Source organism: Varanus komodoensis, unplaced genomic scaffold (genome assembly GCF_004798865.1).
Source record: "Varanus komodoensis strain SLA01 unplaced genomic scaffold, ASM479886v1 scaffold183, whole genome shotgun sequence".
Lineage (NCBI taxonomy): Eukaryota > Metazoa > Chordata > Lepidosauria > Squamata > Varanidae > Varanus > Varanus komodoensis.
In genome coordinates this window covers 1-19,424 of record NW_025335536.1, presented here as the reverse complement: position 1 = coordinate 19,424, position 19,424 = coordinate 1, and the positions used below count along the sequence as shown (strand labels likewise).

General features: G+C 40.2%; 1 protein-coding gene across 2 annotated transcripts; it reads left to right on the top strand.

Moving 5' to 3' along the window:
- The first annotated feature begins 1,174 nt into the window (after positions 1-1,174).
- On the top strand, positions 1,175-19,157 carry LOC123021764 (WD repeat, SAM and U-box domain-containing protein 1-like). Of its 2 annotated transcripts, none has more exons than XM_044426825.1 (8): positions 1,175-1,348; positions 4,044-4,459; positions 5,747-5,931; positions 10,798-10,887; positions 13,557-13,650; positions 15,749-15,782; positions 18,577-18,617; positions 18,707-19,157. In XM_044426825.1, exons 2-8 carry the CDS (start codon positions 4,062-4,064, stop codon positions 18,816-18,818), a joined length of 954 nt encoding a protein of 317 aa, XP_044282760.1. In that variant the 5' UTR covers positions 1,175-1,348; positions 4,044-4,061; the 3' UTR covers positions 18,819-19,157. The 2 variants fall into 2 exon arrangements, with proteins under 2 accessions (XP_044282760.1, XP_044282759.1); XM_044426824.1 differs by lacking the exon at positions 1,175-1,348 and adding an exon at positions 1,484-1,584.
- The last annotated feature ends 267 nt before the right edge of the window (positions 19,158-19,424 follow it).

The following is a 19,424-nucleotide window of genomic DNA, read 5'->3' as shown; positions in this document are numbered from 1 at the left end:
GTGCCAGGTTAAGACCTTTTTATTTAATAACCTTCAAGTAGCATTTGGATACCTCTTAAGCAAGCACTGCCAGGCTAAAGTGACTTCAAACTTTTAGGGCTTATCAGTCATTGCTGTTATGTGCCACCAAATCATTTTTGGCTTCTTGTGACCCTATGAATGAGCACCCTCCAAAATGTCCCATCCATGACAGCGCTGCTCAGCTCTAGCTAATCCCAAGCTTTATGGACTCAAGCTATCTCATATTTGGAGAGCCTGTTTGTACAATGCATTATAGTTTGTTGTTGTCAGAGTTGTTTACAGGTCATTTAGTTATGATGTGACACTCCAGTTTCACTTCTTGTAAATGGCATTTTCAATTAGATTTTTGAGGATGGGAATTAATTATTACTTAGACAGTGGGGGGGAAAACACTTTTTCAGTTGTGTAAGTGCACTATTCCATAGTGCCATCTTGATGTTATATAGCAGAAAAGGAGAAAGGAAATGCTCTGTGTACTATGGATCTTAATTCTGTGACAAAACCGAAAAGTAGATGCAGTGGATTAACAGCCTTATATAGAAAAGCTCTTAGATGAAATACGATTGCTTATGGATGGATCTTTAAAACTAGAAATGTATCCAAGAATGTAATGTAGATCAAATGACGTTAAAAGCTAAACAAGGTTAGTGGAATGGGTCAAGTGAACAGCCATGAGAGGACCAAGGGCAATATAGTAAAGCAGCCAGGCAAGTTTACACAATTATTAGTAGTCCATGAAAGCCTATGATAAATGTTAACATTAAAGGTGCAATAAAAATCGTGTACATGGAATAGATGGACCTGTGGTCTGATCCAGCAGGGCTTATGTTTTTATTGCAATTAATAAATAAACCTTCTTTGAATAACATGCCTTTGGTTCATATGCTTCACATGGCATGATATGGGCTAACAGGGAATTAATTTTATGTTGAAATAATCAGAATTCAATCCTGAAAGTCAGGAAGAAGGCCAGTGAAAGGCCACCGTAGCCCCTCTTCCAATCATCCAATTTTGGAATAATATGGGAAATGTGATCTGGCGATACGCTAGTCACTTTTCGACTGTGGGTTTTCCATTCTCCAGCACAATACATGCAAGAAACCTTTTCCCCTCCGCTTTAGTAATGGGCTAGAGCCATGCCTTGCCCAGCCTCCGCTCCGCTTGTTCCTTTGCCTACTGCAGCGCGCAGGCGTCATCCCTGCTTCCCAATGTTATTCCGAGCGTTTCACCCAGCAAACACCTCCCCACCGGGAGGGAGGCACCTGCGCGGGAGGAAAGGCCAACAGCCAGCGAGCAGGCCGACCGGGACAGCAAAGAACCCCGCAAGGTGAGAGGCGCCCGACCCCACCCAGCTTCGCCACCCTCCGCCTTCGCGTTCTAGCTGTCACGTGAGCTGCCTGCCATTTCTCCCTCGGGCTCGGATGGAGGAAGCCAGTGTCGGTCACGTGACTTGTTGGGAGTCTGTGTTGTTTTGCCACCGCTCGGCCGAAAGTGTCTCGCGCTCCTCCTTCCCTTTCTCCCACCTAAGACAATCGGAAAGCCACGGCGCAGCCGCGGGAAGAGGTAGGGATGGGATAGGATGGGGCGGGGGCGTCCCGCTCTCAAGTCTGAGAAAGGTCTGTGGAGGGGGGCGGGGCCCTCGCCGCATACTCCGGGCGGTTCGGGAGCATCCGAGCAGGCGCCGCCCGCCCTCCGCTTCGGAACTCGGCGGCGCGCGCCTTGGAGTCGGTGGGCGGAGCCCCTTCCTGCCAGAGGCTCCCTTTCCCCCCTCACGTCCCGGCTAGGCTGTGGTAACTTGCTTCGTCGAAATGAATTTTATTAGAAACAATCCTCTCAGCAGTCTTTATTTATTTTACTTTTATCCCGCCCTTTAGAGGAAATCTCCCCCAAGGCAGTTCACCATAAAAGCAGTTTAAAAATACAGACAAAACATTCTAATTACAAGAACTAGAAACAGCCTCAGCTTAAAACAGTTACAAACCTTTCTCACAACACTTAATATGATACAACATGAAGAAGATGGATTTAGTTTCATTGGCACTTGTTAAAAATGAGCTTCTCCTGTTGCTTATTAATCTGCACAGGATTGATGGTTTACAGGAACGAAAAGACAATCATGATCATAATAAACTGTTAAGTATGTTAAGTAGAGAATATAATTGGTATGTTAACTCATCATAAAATAGTATGGTATAATCCTGTGCCTATGCAGGCAAAAAAGACCTATACCACCTAGCTTTCCTCATACTGCCACACTGTGAAGGAAATACTAGGAGTTGTGGGACATTTTTGCCTAAACATTGTATTAAACATGAATAAGTTTGTGCTCTTAAACACTCAAAGCACCTGGGCAAATAGAAATGTCTCCACCTGGTGTCACAAGGTTCTCAAAAGAGGCTTCAAGCAACCCTGTATGGTAGTTGCAGGCATAAAAGTCACATAAAGCATTCAGTTTCACCTTAAAAGAATAAAATGCAAAGAACAAAATGCTAAAACAAACCAGCCCTCTAAAATCGTTTCACAATGGATACATTTCCTCATCTGGGAGGGGGAAGTGATGGACATAACCTTCCAATATCATTTGTAACATTTTTCATAGGATCTGTAGCTTTTCTATTTTGCCTATGTTAATTTCAAAGTATGTGGTTCTCCATGTAATGGATGAGGGAAGCTTTCATGCCATTCACTTTGCATTTACTCAATAATATATTTTTTTACTATTTACCATCTGTTTAAAGAGGGAACTAGGAATTAGTGAAAGCTTTTTGCTGGATGAGGTGGGCAGGGTGGCAATTTTTGCTATTTTCTCCTTTCCCTTGCAGCTCCCAACACTACTATACCATGTTCTGGAGGATCCCCCAACCCTCCATATCAGATTTGTAGGGGTCTAGGAGACTGCAGGGGAAATGGATGAAACTCCCCCCATGAGAACATGGGGTTTGTGGAGTGTGCCCCATTTCTTTTAGAACCATATCAGAACCAGCACAAATGCTTCCAGCATGGTTTGTGCTCCTTGAATTATGCCATCACGTGTAGCTGCCTATATGGGGTCACATATAGGTTATCCAATAAGTACTCACTGCTTTTTTTCTTATCTTTCAAGCTCCGTTGCCCCTTTAACATTTTAAGGTAAAAGTTGTTGTTCCTTACTCTCTGAACAGAGATAATATCAAGACAGCAATTGCTAGAATTGCTTTTCAGCAATTTTAAAATAGATATTCTACAAAAGGAAAAAGGAAGGGAAGAAAGGGGAAAGAAGAGAAAAGCAAGCAAATTCTCAGCGGTATCATCTGATCTGAATTGGTAGTCCTCCCTGTCTTTAGTGCATCTACAGAAACAACATGGAGGTCCTTAGATCTCTGGCAGATAGCTGGAGGCCAGCATGTGCTTACCTTCTACCAGTGGGTCCAGAAAAATTGACAGCTGGAATCAAGTGTTCCTTCTGGTAGGAAAAGGGGAAGCAGGCCTCCTGTAACTGTTCCTCCCTTGCTGTGATGTTTCTGGGAGACAGAACCTTGCAGTGGCTCATGAATGGACCACAGTGTGTGTGCTTTCTGCTCTGCAGTCCTAGAAAGAATACTATACAGATACAAATATTCTGTATTCAAAGTTTTGTTCTTTGGAACTTTAACACAATTTAGGGTGTGTGCCCACTACAGTGACATGTTCAGGATTTTTCCACAACCATGAGAGACAAAACTTTTAGGGTGCAGGACTAAAAATGACTCGCTGGCTAATACTGGGACCTTTTACCCAGTGCGCAGGACTGTGGTTTAAGTGAAGATTTAATTTTCTGCATTTTAAAACCTCTCTCTGTGGTTTCTTAGGTATTTATGTTATCTGGCTATTGTTTACATTTATTGCTTTACCTTTGCTATGATTGGAGCCAGTAACAATTCAAATTTACTTTGCTAATGGACAAAAATTTATCTAAGGATAGATCAGCTTTCTTATGTAAATGATTAACAGAGGAGAGCATAATGTTATGAAGAACTATTACAGCTTCTCTTTTTTTATTGCAGGACACATTGTATGACAAAATGGTGAAATTAATTTGCACTTTGGCTGATCACAAAGATGATGTCAACTGTTGCGCTTTGTCCTCTTCCTACCTGGCTACATGTTCCTTGGACAAAACTATTCGGCTATATTCTTTAAGCAACTTTGTGGAGCTACCTTATTCCCCTTTAAAAGGCCACACTTATGCTGTCCATTGCTGCTGCTTTTCTCCTTTAGGAAATATTTTAGCTTCATGTTCTACTGATGGCAACACAGTTCTGTGGAATACTGAAAATGGACTAAAACTGGCAGTGTTGGAGCACCCCTGCCGAAACCCAGTAAGAATTTGTCGATTTTCTCCCAATTCTACATACCTAGTTTCAGGAGCAGCTGATGGAAGTGTAAATCTTTGGAACGTTCAGTCCTTGAAAGTGTATCGGTGAGTATGCCAGATCTGAGTTAATCAGAAAGATGTTAACCCACATCTTGTATTTGTAAAAGTTATTAGATCTGCCTCTATATTGCATTATTGTGATGGAATAATCCAATAGACTCCATTTTACTGTAGTAAAGATGAAGTCTGTATAACTTCTACTGATAATAAAAATAGTGATAACCATGATCCTTGGGTTTCAGTTCATTAAAATGAATCCTTGGGTTCCAGGTATTGCATGAAACATCTGCACAAAGTAATGATACTTTCTGTAGATATTTTATGAAAATAAAATTTTGTTTGTTTATGGGAGACTGTTGTTTATGGGAGACTGTTGTTGTGAAGGTTAGTGCTTTGACATAAAGGCAGTGCTCAACATAAATATTTAAACTTCTAGCACCAGTTTTAAAATGGTATTTTAGGCAGAAATTCTGTGCAGATACAAAACCATTTCAGATTCCTCAGTCTCAGCCTCAGCTTTTTAGGTGCTCTATTGTAATTCATTGTTAAGAGAGAGAATATTAATATTATGAATACTTTGATGAATGAGGAATTAATCATGGTACCTGTAAAACATAACTTTTTGCATTTTGGAAAAATAAATTAATATGCATGATATCTAACATAAACCTGGTTACATTGTACAATTAAAATATTAAAGGTTGATGAACTTTATTCATGGAATTAAGTGTCCTCACTTGGTGTAATACTAAATCATGTTTTACTATTGCAGATAAAGCCTCAGCGAGCCAGGAGCTCATAGACTACTTCCTCTTCAGCGTGGCCACAAGGTGGAGTTCAAAGGCTTTTGCCTCTGTTTAGCTTAATTGCGATTTACCCTCATTCCAACTCTGGCAAACAGTGGTTAATCCTGATTTGGTTGGAAGAAATAAAGGAGCTTCAAGACCTAGTTTATGAGGCTGCCATCTTTCAATCAATCATACTCAAGTCTAACTTGCATTTTTGAATTTGGACAACGGATTAAATTGCAGTTAATCTAAAACAAAACAGAGGTTTTGAAAGAGAAGGGATAGGTAGTATATAAACCTATAGCATGCTGAGGCTTCTGCCCATAATGTTACATCATAACTTAGCATTGCATCTGTACCACAAGTAAATAGAAGGGGATAAGTATTGTATTTTTTTAGTTATGTGATTTCTTTTCTTAGATTTTGAAAATATCCTCCTTTTATATTTATTCTGTTTGTGACCATCTTGTTTTTTATTCAGTCTTGTAACATTTCCAGGACTTTGTGCTTCCAAATTTCAGATTCCTTTATTATTGTCTTTCAGATCTGGTAGTGTTAAAGATGGCTCTTTGGTAGCTTGTGCATTTGCTCCTGATGGAAATTTCTTTGTGACTGGATCTTCATGTGGAGATTTAACCATCTGGGATGACAAAATGAGGTGCTTGTATAATGAGAAAGCTCATGATCTTGGAGTTACCTGTTGTGATTTTTCTGCACAGCCGCTTTCTGGTTAGTTAACTTGTAAATTAAATAAGTTTTTAAATATTTCATTTTCAGCCCTACCTCTTATGCATATTCTTTGTTGTTAGTCCCTGAGGGGAAGGGAAACAGGCTGTTCTTGTGCTGGGCATGTTTATGGAAAAATATCTGAAAAATCTAAAACATTTCCTAGATGACTGCCATATTTATATTGTCAGTAGTATACTTTGTGAAGAAAGGCTACCTGTGAGAAGGAGAATTATTCTAAGAAGTTACAATTTTATGCTATTTTCCACATTGAACTCATTTTGCATTTTCAGTGTCTTTAAAGACAACAAAGTGAAAAGAATAAGCAAGTCTTTAACTCTATATATACTTACAAGTAAGTTCCATTGAAAATAGGAATTACTTCTGATTGGTCATGTATAGCTATATACCTGAGAAGCCCTGTCGGATGCTTTAGTTAAAGAATATTTGAAATGTCATAGTTCAGGACATTCTTTCCTTCCTTTTTGCAATGGTCTCCCCTTTCTTCATCCTAACCCTGCCCCACACTTGAGAATGTTTTAGTAGCCTGAAATAATCTATCCACAATTAACTCATCACTGGTTCTCCTATGGGTTCCCCATAACAAGTCTGAATATTCCAGAGTCTGCCCTCCCTGTGTGCTGGATCCAGTATAACTTAGGATCAGCCCAGAGTTTCACAGAATTTCCTTGGCAAAATTCTAAGCCAACTGAGAAATGGCAGCCCTCTGTGTAATGATAACTGTCCTTGGAGGTGGAAAATGAGTGCCCTGGAGTGAATGCTGCTTCAGGGAATGTTCTTCACTATAGGAAGATAAGAATGGATCTGTTGCACCCTTTGATGATTGAACCTGAAGTTAGTGATTTAGTTCATATGTAATTCTAAGCCATGAGTCCTGTAAATGTGCTGTGCCTCCCCACAACCTCCACCTCACCTCCACTTAGAATAGAAGGGTTGGAAGGGGCCAAGAAGGACATCGAGTCCAACCCAGATAACTATGCATTTTCTTCTTGAATGTCTTCAGTCAGAAAGAGCACACAGCCTTTCTTGGCAACTGGTTCCACTGTGGTATTGCTTTTACAGTTAGGAAATTCTTCCTTGTGACTAGCCTGCACCTGGTGTACTGCAGTTTAACTTTGTTGCTCCTTGTCCTACAATATGAGATGAACGGGAATAGGTCTTTTCCTTCTTCCTTATGATAGCCTATCATGTCACCTCATAATTGCCTTTTTCTCAAGGCTGAACAAGCCTAATTCTTCCCTCCTCTCATCGTGAGACTTACTTTATCATCTTTGTGGCCCTCCTCTGAGCCCTCTCCTTTCAGCGTCATTTTTAAACCTGGGTGCCCAAAACTGAACACTGTATTCCAGGTGAGGTCTGACTAATGCAGAGTAGAGGGAAATGAGTACTTGATTACGGGTTTGCAGCAAAGTGTACTTTGTCAAATTAGCAAATTTAGTTTGCCAGTAGTTTGTGCAAACCAGGATTAAACCTTTATGAGATTTTTCATTGATACTGCTTTGCATATTTCCTAAATGGTGGGGGCACATTTGACCACTAGCCTGTCAATTGAGAAGTAAACAGATTATTATTTTTACTGTTGTTTCATTCTTACAACTTCTAACATTTTTGACACAATATATACATTTTTATGCTTTCCTTTTTTGCTTATATAAGTAATTTTTTTAATTTATAGAAGCATCTTAAAATATTTCCATATAAGATTTTTCTTGGGACCTGCAACCCTGATCGTATATAAAAACTTTAAATAAAATAAAATTAAAAATAAATAAATTTTAGTATGGGAATATAAGAATCTGAGCACTGGGCAATTTTGTTTTCTCTCCTTCTTTCCAACATTCCTTATTGTTTCACTCTTCTCTAGCCCAGGTCCATCCTCCACAAATCTGATAGATCTGTTATTGGGCCATCTGTACAGCAGTTTAATTAAATCAGATGACAATTAAAATAATATATTTAATTGGTAGAGGTGTTAGGCATAGATTCTGTTTACAGAGTAAAGTGCAATCCTATGGATATTTAGGGGGGAAAGCCCTACAACTTTCTGTATTCCCCAGTCAGAATAGGAAATAGCTCCGATTCTTTCTGATGGTCCTATTTGCATGAACGAGAGCTTTTTGGTACAAATGGAGTTGTCCCCCACTCCCCATCTGGTTTAGAACTTTGCAGGAGCAAAGTGTTAAGCCCAGTCATACTTAGGCCCAAAATTAGATCATGAGCCTGAGCTGAAATTTAAATGTTAAAATCTATTCTTGCAATTACTGATTTTTATGAATGGTCCTGTGCCTCTCTTGACACTCAGTCAACTGTTACTCAGATTCTTCAGAATCACAGACAGAAGACATTGTATAGATTGCTTCTGCTCCTTGATGGGAGGATTCCATGCCTTGACATAGGGATAGAGTGAGTCTTCTTGCACTCAAGGCAGTCAGTTCAGCTCTTGTTTTGTCATACTCTGAACAAATCATTTGCTTGGTGCACTTGTGTGTAGCTGAAAGCTAATCCTAAAGCTATCACTTTAGGAATCCTAAGACATCATTTGCTGGTTGGACCTAGTGAATCATATAACAAATCCTGGCAAATTAAGTAATTTCTGTAAAGTCAAATCTTTATTGCACTGGTGTACATACCTTGATTATGATTTCTGTTGTAGCCAGGAATCTCTATATCTAATCTTTTAAAAAAATCGATCAGAGACAATCTCATGGATCTCCATTTTCTGTTGATACAGATTTCTTTTTTTCACTGTTGTCTGTTTCTTTGACTTGTATACAAGCATTATAGTGATTTGCCTTTGATTTTGACAGTGATGCACTCAACTATAGGCATTTTCCCCATTTTATTCTCTTTTGGGAAAACTGCTAAAGCTATTCTGTCTTTTCATCCTGCCAGCTACATCATGTTTTCCCCTTCCCCTGTGGTTGTTTACTAATTGGCATCTTAGAATTGAATGGGTCGTATAAATAACTCTTTCTTTCCTTTTCTGTCAAATATTTTTTGGTTCAGTTGCACAACACTGTTTTGTTCATGGTCAAATATCCTGACAAAAATCTCAGAAGAAAGGATGGGTTACAGATACGTTCCAGAATAAAAATCTGCAGAGGCAGAGTGCTAGCTTGGACAATTTGAGAACTCATGTCCTAGACATTCTAGTTTTGGCTGCTTCCTAATTTGTTGTGATGCTAAGAACTGTTTCTGTTCAAGGATGGAATGTTAGTAGAATGCACCACTATTTAAGCATGTATTGAAGAAATTTTCTAAGGAATCTTTAGAAGCACATGTTAATGGTGCAGCTCTCTAAAACTCATAGCACACTTTTCCCTACAGAGGGATAATTTTTCCCATTGAAGTTGCTGTTTGTTCCATTGCTTTGGTAGTTATACATCAACATAACAATCTTATTTCTGGACTGCTGGGCTTACCCTCCACAGAGTCCTCTCAATTTATGGTAGGGCTCGTTTGTTCTGGTCTCTATGGTTTAAAATTACTGTGTTACTATATGTCGAAGTTAAAATAAGCAGAACCTGCCTTACATCCACTGTGGCATCCTTCTGGGGCAAGTATTTGAGTTGGAAGTAGGTATTACTGCATTGTAGTGGTTCTAGTCCTAGTCAGAGGGCCATTTCCGGAAGGAGGTGTTTGGGGAGTATTGTTCAACTCCATGGATTCTCTAGCATGAACTGCATGAGGGATTTTCTGTCCCCCATGCTGTTCAACGTCTAAATGAGACTGCTGGGTGAGGTCATCCAGAGGTTTGCAATGTGTTGCCCTCAGCATGCAGATGCCCCATAGCCCTCTCTCCTTTTCATTGTCAGTAAGTGAGGTTGTGCATATGCTAAACCATGGGTCCTCAAACTACGACCTGCGGGCTGGATCCGCCCCGACATGCCCATTTATCCGGCCCGCCATAGAAGTTTTGGACTTGCTGAGGCCACACGCATGTGGTGAGGTGCCGGCTTGCTCTCAAGGAGATCGTTTTGAATCTCCTTGCAATCAGGGTGCTGCGGGGTGTGTGCACGGCGAGGCACTGGCTTGCTTGCACGGAGATCCTTTTCTCTAAGTGAGTCCAAAACGATCTCCTTGCGAGCAAGCTGGTGCCTCGCTGTGCGGCGGCTTGCTCTCAAGGAGATCGTTTTCTCTGAGTGAGTCCAAAACGATCGCCTTGTGAGCAAGGGAGATCATTTTGCACTTGCTCAGAGAAAACGATCTCTATGCCCCCCTGCCTGCACTGCCTTGGCGGCGTGCACCCATCGCCGGCACCTTTCAACTGGCCCTCTGTTCAAAAAGTCTGAGGACCCCTGTGCTAAACCAATGGTTGGCTGTGACATTGGACTGGGTGTAAGCTAGTGTGTTTTGTCTCAAATGTCTGTTTCTGGTAAGGCTTTTCAAGATATACCGGGTTATCCAGGTGCTTGAAGGGATTACTTCTCCCAGGTTTTTTTTTCTTTTACAGGGTCATTCTTCACTGTGTTTTTGGTTGTTTTTTTAATTTGTTGGTGTTTCTTTTGCTAATGTTTTATAGTATGCTTCTTGTGTTTCATTGTATTTTGTTTTTATGTATTGTTGTAAACTGCTCAGACTGCTTCAGCTATTGGGCAGTATAGAAAGAATGAAACATGTTCTCTTGGAAGATGCACAGGCATGTGTGTGTGTGTTCATAGGTTATCATATGAGTGGCACCTGTGAAAATACTCTGGTCCTCATGATTATGGATAAGCAGTCAATGATAACTGAAGCTGTGCATAACAAGCTTTGAATTGTGTCCCTGTTACTGAACATGCAGACGTTTATTAAAAGATTGGAAGCATTAATTTGTTCCTTTTCTGAGGCATTTCATTTTTTAATTAGGTAATAAACAAGATATTAAATATTTCCAGATGGCATCTTCTGGTCAAGATAGTATAATTAAGACATGGCTTATTTCACATGTTGATACAGGTATGTATGATTTTTAAATAATCTTCCCAAAATTATAAATTTTAATACTGCTTTGCTTTTGAATTAGCTTTTGCTTAACCAGTAACAAATATAATAGTTATGGTGGAGGCTATTCTGAAAACAGAGGGAAAAAGAAGTACTACCAGGGTAATAAATGCTAGCTACGTTCTAGTGAACAATCATGACTATAAGCTATATTTATTTTAGAGAAGGAAATGTATAAATTAACAATATACTAAAACAGCAGTAAAACAGTAAAAGGAAACCAAGGACAGGTTAAGAGGCATTAACAGTTCAAAGACAAGAAGTTACTTTTACAGGAATGCCAAAATCCTGTGCTGTGTACAGTGTTTTGTTGATTAACATAATTTTCTTTGTTCATTATTGGGGGTCCTAGTTGTTCCACATTCAGTACAGATAATCTGAGTCTCAAAACTTGTTCAAAAGAGTAATCCTAGGGGTGAGGTGCCTGATCACAGCAGCTCTATTCCATTGCATTGTCAGCAGGCTAGAAAGAGCACTGGAGCCATGCCTCCTCATCCTCATCTTCCTTTCCCCAAAGGGTTCTTCTCTACAGAAAGACAGACTAATTTAGAACAGCCTCAGAGCTAGTCTAACATTTTATATGTGCAGGTTGAGGGGACCATGGATCCATGTCTGCTCCTTCCCCACTCGGCACCACATTTGGCTTTCCCGCCATTAAACTGACATCTTGTGGTTTTAAAACATGAAACAGGGAATTACTGTGCTGTTAATGAGAAGCTGTTAAGTTGGACTAGTTAGCCCTTTTTACATAGTGACCTGCTTCATATGACATGACAGCCCAGCAGGGCAATAGGCCATTGTGGGTTGTTCTGTTGAGTGAACTGAGCAGTTTCCCAGGATGGGTTATTCATCATGAACAAGCAGACCTGAGAACCTACAGCTTGTTTTAGGGTTTTTCATAACTACAGTAGCTTGTGTTGACTAAACCTGGCAGGTTGATTTTATTATGGATTTCTAGAAGTGACTAGAGTGACCTGGCCAGAACTATAAAAACCCTGCTGCTCCTTGTAATCTCACTTGTGCCTCCATTTTACAGTTTTGCTGTGATGTGTGTGTTTCCCAGTCCCACTCACTGCTGTGCAATCCATATCACGCTGCAACAGCTGGTACCAGAAACAAGCCAGAATAGTGATGGGGAAGCCAAAAGTGGCTGGAAAGATGGTACTTTGCTAGTAGGTGTTGTTACCGTGGGTGTGCTTGCTTTAATGTGAAGCAACCTTTTTTAAAAGGGTGTTTGTTAGCTAGCAATGTAAGCACCAAAATGGATGAGGGGAATATAAGTATGTTCAGCTAAATATTGGAGAGGCAGAGGTACATTGGGAGGAGGTGTACTTGCTTTAGCGTAATGAGAAACAGCGTTTATTTTTTTAAGGTGTTTGTTAGTAGTAATGCAAGAGGGAAATATTGGCTAAATATCAGAGAGGCAGACTTGTAACTGTAAAAGTCCCTGAAATAAAAGAAAAGGTCAGGCTGGCAAACTCATTCCCATCTTCATAAGGCCTCAAATTCATTCCATATGGCCAACTGATTCAAGCATGTGGGTTCTTTCTCATGGTAGTCAGGAGTGCCAGGGGACCAATGACAGAAAGGCTTCTGACATAGGGATCGAGGTAACGGAGTTTGCCGCAGAGGGATGTGTCCTGGAGCCAGTGGAGGACTGAAGGAGAGAACAAGCCACAGTGAGGCCTGTCATCTGTCAGAAGGATGATGGGTCGCTCAGCTAACCTGTGGCAGCTTGTTCACAGAATGGCTTAGTGTGATACATGGAGCTGTCCTGTGGCTTTCCCTAGAAATAAATAACTAAATACCATGTATTCTGTCATATTTTAAATAGTGAGTTATTGAAATTTTCCAAGTGAAATAACTAATCGGAAAACAAAACCAAAAAACCCACTTCAGTGGTACCACAGTCTGTTCTTTGTGGTGCCTTGTCAATAAGTAACATCCTTTAAAATCAGTTTAGTCTCCTTTTAAACTGAAAAGTGGGGTGTGTGAAAATACACCAGGGCACAGTAATGGTCTCAAACATCTGGATGAAAATAATATTTCCATAATCCTGGGTAGTATGTTCCTTCTCTCTGTGTACTCATCCAACCCAAGGGTATGCTCATGTGTTGCTGACCATCAATTCCTAATGAATTTGAACAGTAAAGTACTTGTTAATGAGGCACCATTATTTTAGGTTGCCACTAGCAATTTCCCTAAGATGCATGATTACAGTGCTATAGCAGGACATAAAAATATTTCCCTGTGGTCATGTCATTCTCCTTCACAGGGCTGTCAGGAGTTTCTTTTGAGTAAATTGAGAGAAAAGAAACTGCCATCAAAGTAGAAAAAGGCTGCCTACCTACAGTGTGTAGTACCTCATTCATACTGAAGAGATGCCTAGATTCAATCACTATTTTTTTCACCTAAGGATCAGAAAAAAAAACTCCTAAAGAGCTGTTATATTCAAGATACAGAACATGGCCTAGCCATTCTTTGTCAAGCTGTCATCAGTCTAATCATTTTCTTATGTGAAAACAGGGATGAAGAGTGATATATAGGTATATATGTTTGTAAATCTAATATGATAAACCTGTGTTTAATAAAGTTTTTTATTTAATCTCTGTTCATTTTAATAGGTCTTGAACTGAAATATAAGTGTACATTAAGTGGACATTCTGCCCCTGTCCTAGCTTGTGCTTTTTCCTATGATGGGCAAATTTTAGTTTCTGGGTAAGAATCTTTGCTTCAGTTTTACTGCAGCTTTAGTCTCTCTCCTTGAGTCATTAAGGAAGAATCCAACAATGTCATTGTACCAATGCAAAATTACAATGCCTTAATTAAGAGACATCTAGTGCAACAGTTTGTGTGATGGCTTTTCCAGAGATGACATTGTCAGATCCTTAATTTCCTTTTTATATGTATAAAGATACTTCTTTATGTAATTTAAAGTAATGCAAAATGAACAAATATGGGACAGTTACAATGTCATAAGTGAATTGTGAAATTTAAGTTTTACTTTTCAGTAATGTAGAAGTTTATATGCAATTCTTGAAGACAGTTCATTTTCATACATGCAGTAGTCTCAGATCAAATCTGCTTGGAAATAAGGGCATCAGGCATGTTAGACTTGCTCTGCAGTTACTTAAAGGCATATATAGTAAAATATATGTGCATAATCTTCACCTTTTCTAGAGCCAACTTTGCTGTCATAATCCATGGAAAATGTAGGGGACATTTTCGTGTTAAACTGTATTTTAAACTGTAGTCAGTGGGTTTCACATGCCTGAAGATGCAAGCAGTGATACCACAGCTCCTACTGCACAAGTGAATAGCTGTTACAAAATAACTTGTAACGTATTAAATCACTCTTGTCAAGTTTTCTGAAATTTTGGCTCAAGCAGCTCTTGTATGACTCCTGTTCAGTGGGAGAAATACATCCAGAAAACAAGTCCAAGAGTTCAGCTAACTAGCGGAATCTGTACAGAATTGGCCTTCAGAACAGTTTGCTCCCAACATATTTCTGGTTTGGTCAGTCTCTTAGCATTAACTTGAAGTTGCAAAAGTGGCCAAATTCCATAGATGAGTGTTAAAGATGAATAAATGTGCTATGCTAATAACCAAATCACTGTCTAACAGTAGCACTAAGTACTGAAATCAGTGGCACTGGTAGTGTAACTTAGGGTGCAGTCCTGTGGCCTCTCAGAATTGTCTGGGTGGCCATAGGATTATTTGGAGACTTGGCTCTGTGGTCTTGGAACTGCGACTCGCAGTGCTGAGCCAATGCCCTGCCCCTCCTTCTCAGCCAGCATGGAAGGAACTGTGCTGGCTGCTTCTCTAAGGCCTAGCTGGAACTCAGGAACAAAAGGGGCATAATGGAATGGGGGGAAACCTTCAGCTGATGGCTTTTGATTTTTCCTGTTGGACTCTCAGCCTCTTTCCTTCTGTCTTCCTGGCACTTCATTCAGATAGCCAAAAGCACTCAGGACTCCAGTGGTAGAGATTGCTGCTACCACACCTTACTCTGTGCACTGGATCACGTAAGGCTCCCAAGTTCAGAAACTTACATGTATCCTCAGTGGAGGGTGTTGGATTGTACCCTTACTGATTGGTCCAGCTAAAAGCTACATATACGGATACACAGGGTTACAAATGCCCAATATACAAATGACCCCTACTTATGAACAAACTGCCATAAAGCCCATGAAGCATAGGAAGGATCAGAAGCACCTTTCTTTTGCTAACCCTAACCCTACCCTGGATTTCTGCCATAACCCTAAAATCTGGCATAATTCCCCATGCAGTACACCACTTTGCAAAATCCCCACTTTCCAGAGATTTTTCTGTCCAGCTCATTCTATCTGCCCCTGTCAAGCACCTTCCAGGGCTCAGAAGCATCAGAAGCACCTTCCTTTTGCTAACCTACCCTGGATTTTCTCTGTAACCCTAAAATCTGGCATAATTCCCCATGCAGCATACGGCTTTCCAGAATCCTCCGTTAAAAATTACTTTTGAAAATTGTGATCAGCAGAGAGAGTGAGGAGAAAGGAGGCACTGGTGTGTTGGGGGTTGTGGCTAGAGGTATTCATGGTTTTTCCACTTTCATAGGGTTCCTGTGCTGCTAACCCCCACAAACCTGGAGGTCCAGCTATACATGTTCCGATTTACATACAAATTTTACTTAAAGACCAGTTTCCATTTTCTCATGAATGGAACTCATTTCTGACTTGGAAACTGTCTGTAGTTCATAATCTCCAGTACAAGACAAATTTTGCCCTATTTTGGTTAAATACTTTTTTACATATGAACAATTTCATTTATTTTCAATTAGGTCTGTGGACAAAACTGTAATGGTTTTTGAAACTGTAAGTACTTGACAGGGTAAGAGAGAAATCATTATTGCTTAAGAATAATATACCTTTTTCTTTGAATGCTATTTTAAGAACTGTTGATTTTAAAAGGTAACAGTCACTTCTTTTATCTAATTCTATCTGTTTGTATTCTTATTAATATTTATTCCTATTTATTGTTCTTGTTAATGGATTGGTTGATTCTTATTGATTTTAATGTTGTAAGCCATCCTGAGACGTTGTCGTAAAGGACGACATATAAATGTTTTAAAGAAAGAATAACAATATTTTAAGAAATTCTAAGTGCTTCTGTTGCATGATTCTGATATTATTGTCATGCAAATTCAGATTTCACTCTTCAAACCATTCAAGGATGCCATTATTGTATTTTACGGTGAATTGTTGAGAAGCCAAGCACAGGACTTCTATGATAACTGTGATGTCTTGCCAGCCCAGTATGTAAACAATCCACACATCCACCAGCAATAAAACTAAAGTCCCTTAATGCTAATTGTCTACAAGATTTACAACTCTCTATAGATAAGCTTTCTAATAGCAGTCCTTGCTATACAGATGTTAACCCCCTAATGGCTTCTCTTCCCAAGCCCACGTGGGATCATTCTCCCAAGTCATGCCTTTCCTCCCTCCTACGTAATAAACCTTGCTGTTGTTGATATCTACATAAAATCCTCCTGTTCTCAGCTTTTGAAAAATCCACAAGGCCTACTGTGTCTTCTGTTTCTGACTCGGGGAGATCAGCATGGGGCGGGGGGGGGGGGAAGCAGTTTGCTCTGCCTCTTTCTGAATAGAACTTGCAGCTTCCTCTTTGTCATGACTCCCTGGCTCTTATAAAGGACCAGGCGGTTGCTCAACGTGCTGGGAGTCAGAGGAAGACGCAGCAGCTGGCTCTGCTGTCCCTATGCTGAGTTGTGGGGTTGCTTCTTGGACACTGGTCGTCAAGTGCAAGTCTTCCTCGTGAGTCACTGCTTCTGTCGGAGCTTCATGCACGACAATAACAAAGGTTACAAGTGAGGCAGCGAGCAGGTACTGGAATCAAAACCTGCACTTTTGTAAGCTGGCATCTGCAAGTGCTGGCCAAGTCACGTTCACTGCAGAAAGAGGCACAGAGCCCAGTGCCTCTTTGTGCATGGGGGAATAAGCAGTGAGGGCAGTGCCGATGATGTTGTAGGGCAGAGACTTGTCTCTCTTGCTTTTACCAGGCCCACTGGGTTTGGTCTGCAGAAGAATCAGTGCCTGGACCAAAAGCAGGTGCCCTGCCCTGTGTTGATCTTGCTTTAGACCTTGAGCTCAGCATAGGGGATAATGCTCTGGCATAGCAAGGTAACAAAATGTTGACATTTATCAGTGTATGTTAAAAAGGTTGTTTCGTGATGATCCAATCTTGTTTGAATACAACGAATAAACATACCAAACTACTTTTAAGAATTTCTTAGCTGTGCTCACTTGCAGCTAGAACAGAGTATTCGCCTCAGAGATGTTTCCTAGCAGGAAACGCCCGTGCCATGGGGGTTGCAGCAGCAGGGAGTGGGGAGCAGGGAACATGTGGCTGGCTATCCAGCTGCGCATTCCCTGCTGCCATGGCAGAGAGTGGGGGAGGCCCAGGATAGAGGCCCGTAAGGCCTACCTGGGCACTTCCGGGGAGGCCAGCAGTGGCTGGTAGCCTCTTGGAAAAAGCAGCAAGTGGGGGTTGACAAGTGCTTTGCTTGTAGTTGGGCTTGGCTCGTGACACATTGCCCCATCATGATTAAAATAATCTTGTCTCAGAAAGAAATAAAACAACCATGCAACTTATATTTGATGGGATAGTGTGTTTTGCAATCCTGGTCAGTCAGGCTGCTGAAGGAGTGCCCTACTTCTGAAGCAGCTTGTTTTGCCACTGTTGATTGTTATGCACACAGTTGGTTGTTGCTGAATTTAAGTCCACATAATTAAATTGTTGCTTGCTTTCAAAGGTTTATGTTGACTACCCCAAGCTATGCTGGTAAACAAATTGTGGAAAACTGTATTCTTAATTTGGGTGTTTTAATACTGTGTAATAATGTGCAAAAGCTGAACATGAATTACCTGTTTTCATACTTTAAACACATTGTTTTTTCCAGTTAGGCTTTGATATAAAGGTTATATTCTTTTTAATAATAGAAGTGGGAAAATATTCTGTCATTTCTTTATGAGATGTCTACTAGAGTGTTTAATTTTAAGAGATATTAGAGAATAGTTTCATTTGATTGTGGGAGAAATTATAAAGACTTGAAACAGCCTAAAATTTTGGGAACTAAATTACATATCTTTCAAAATGCAACTTGAAGAAAATACTTTTTTTCCAAGAAGAAGGAAGTTTAGAATGCAGTGAAATGAGAGTACAAAAATAAGTTTGTGAAGGGTAACATCTAGTGGCCAAGTATGCTAACCACAGGAATTTGTTCTACTTAATGTAAAGATTGCTGCACAATTCTGGTAATAGTACTATTATTGCTTTATTGTTGCAAGTGTGTCATAATTCTAAATAGATTGCTTTTAAAGAAAAATAAAGGTTATCAGCTCATTTGAAGTATTCTGGGTTAGAATACTGCAAGTAGTATTCTATCTGGCATTAATTGGGGGATTTCTGCATTTATGGAGTACTCCAGTGCTAATGATTCATTTGCAACTGTAAGCAAACTATTTGATTGTTGTGCTCCTTCTTCATAAATGCATTTCTGTACTTGTTGGATTGAACTAAAGTTTAGATTATTGGTTATAGGTTGTGATTTTGTTTTCCCTAACAAATAAAATTGTATGTTGTTGGCAGAATACTGGGACAGTTCTACAGATCTTGACGCAGCATACCAGGTGTGTTATTAGCACAGGCTTTTCATAATATCAGCCAAGAGGAGTATTAAAAGTATGATAAGCATCTACCAAGTTACTTCTATTTCTAGATATGTTACCTGCTGTGCCTTTGCACCAGATGTGCCATTATTCGCTACGGGTTCAATGGATAAATGTGTAAACATCTGGCAGTTTGAACCAAAGCAGTTTTGCAAAGGTTAGTACAATTGGTTAGCATATATCGATATACAATAGATGCGAATCTGCCTTATTTCATCAGAAATTCATCGGAGAATTAGTATTATCTGATTTGGCTGGCAATAGCTTTTCAAGGCCTCAGGCCAATCATTCATATGATACTAACTACCAGGAAATGTGGACAGCAGAAGATCCACCTGAATGTTCAATTCTGAAAGAAAACTTTAACAATCCACATCATTCCAATATACTTTTTAGGCCAGTTCCAAGATCAAGAAATACTGTGCAAGCTTTGGAGTTCACCACCACATGTTCTTTATCACAAGAACAAGGCAAAAAAGTGCTAGGTGGAAGGAGGAACATGACTATTGTTCTAAGCTATAGAGCCTGCATTTGGTTAGCTTTAAGATGAAAGTGAGAGGAGACTACAGACATTCAGTTTATGCTCTACCAGATACAGTGGACCCTTGGCTCAGTTCACGACCAAATCGGGTTGCGAACAAAAATTTCATAAAAATTTTGATTCAGGTCGTGAACTCCACATTGGGTGGCGACCGCGATCGTGACCACCCCCCCCCCCCGAGTGGGGAAATGGCCACAATCGTGCTGGTGGGGGAAGATGGCCGAGAT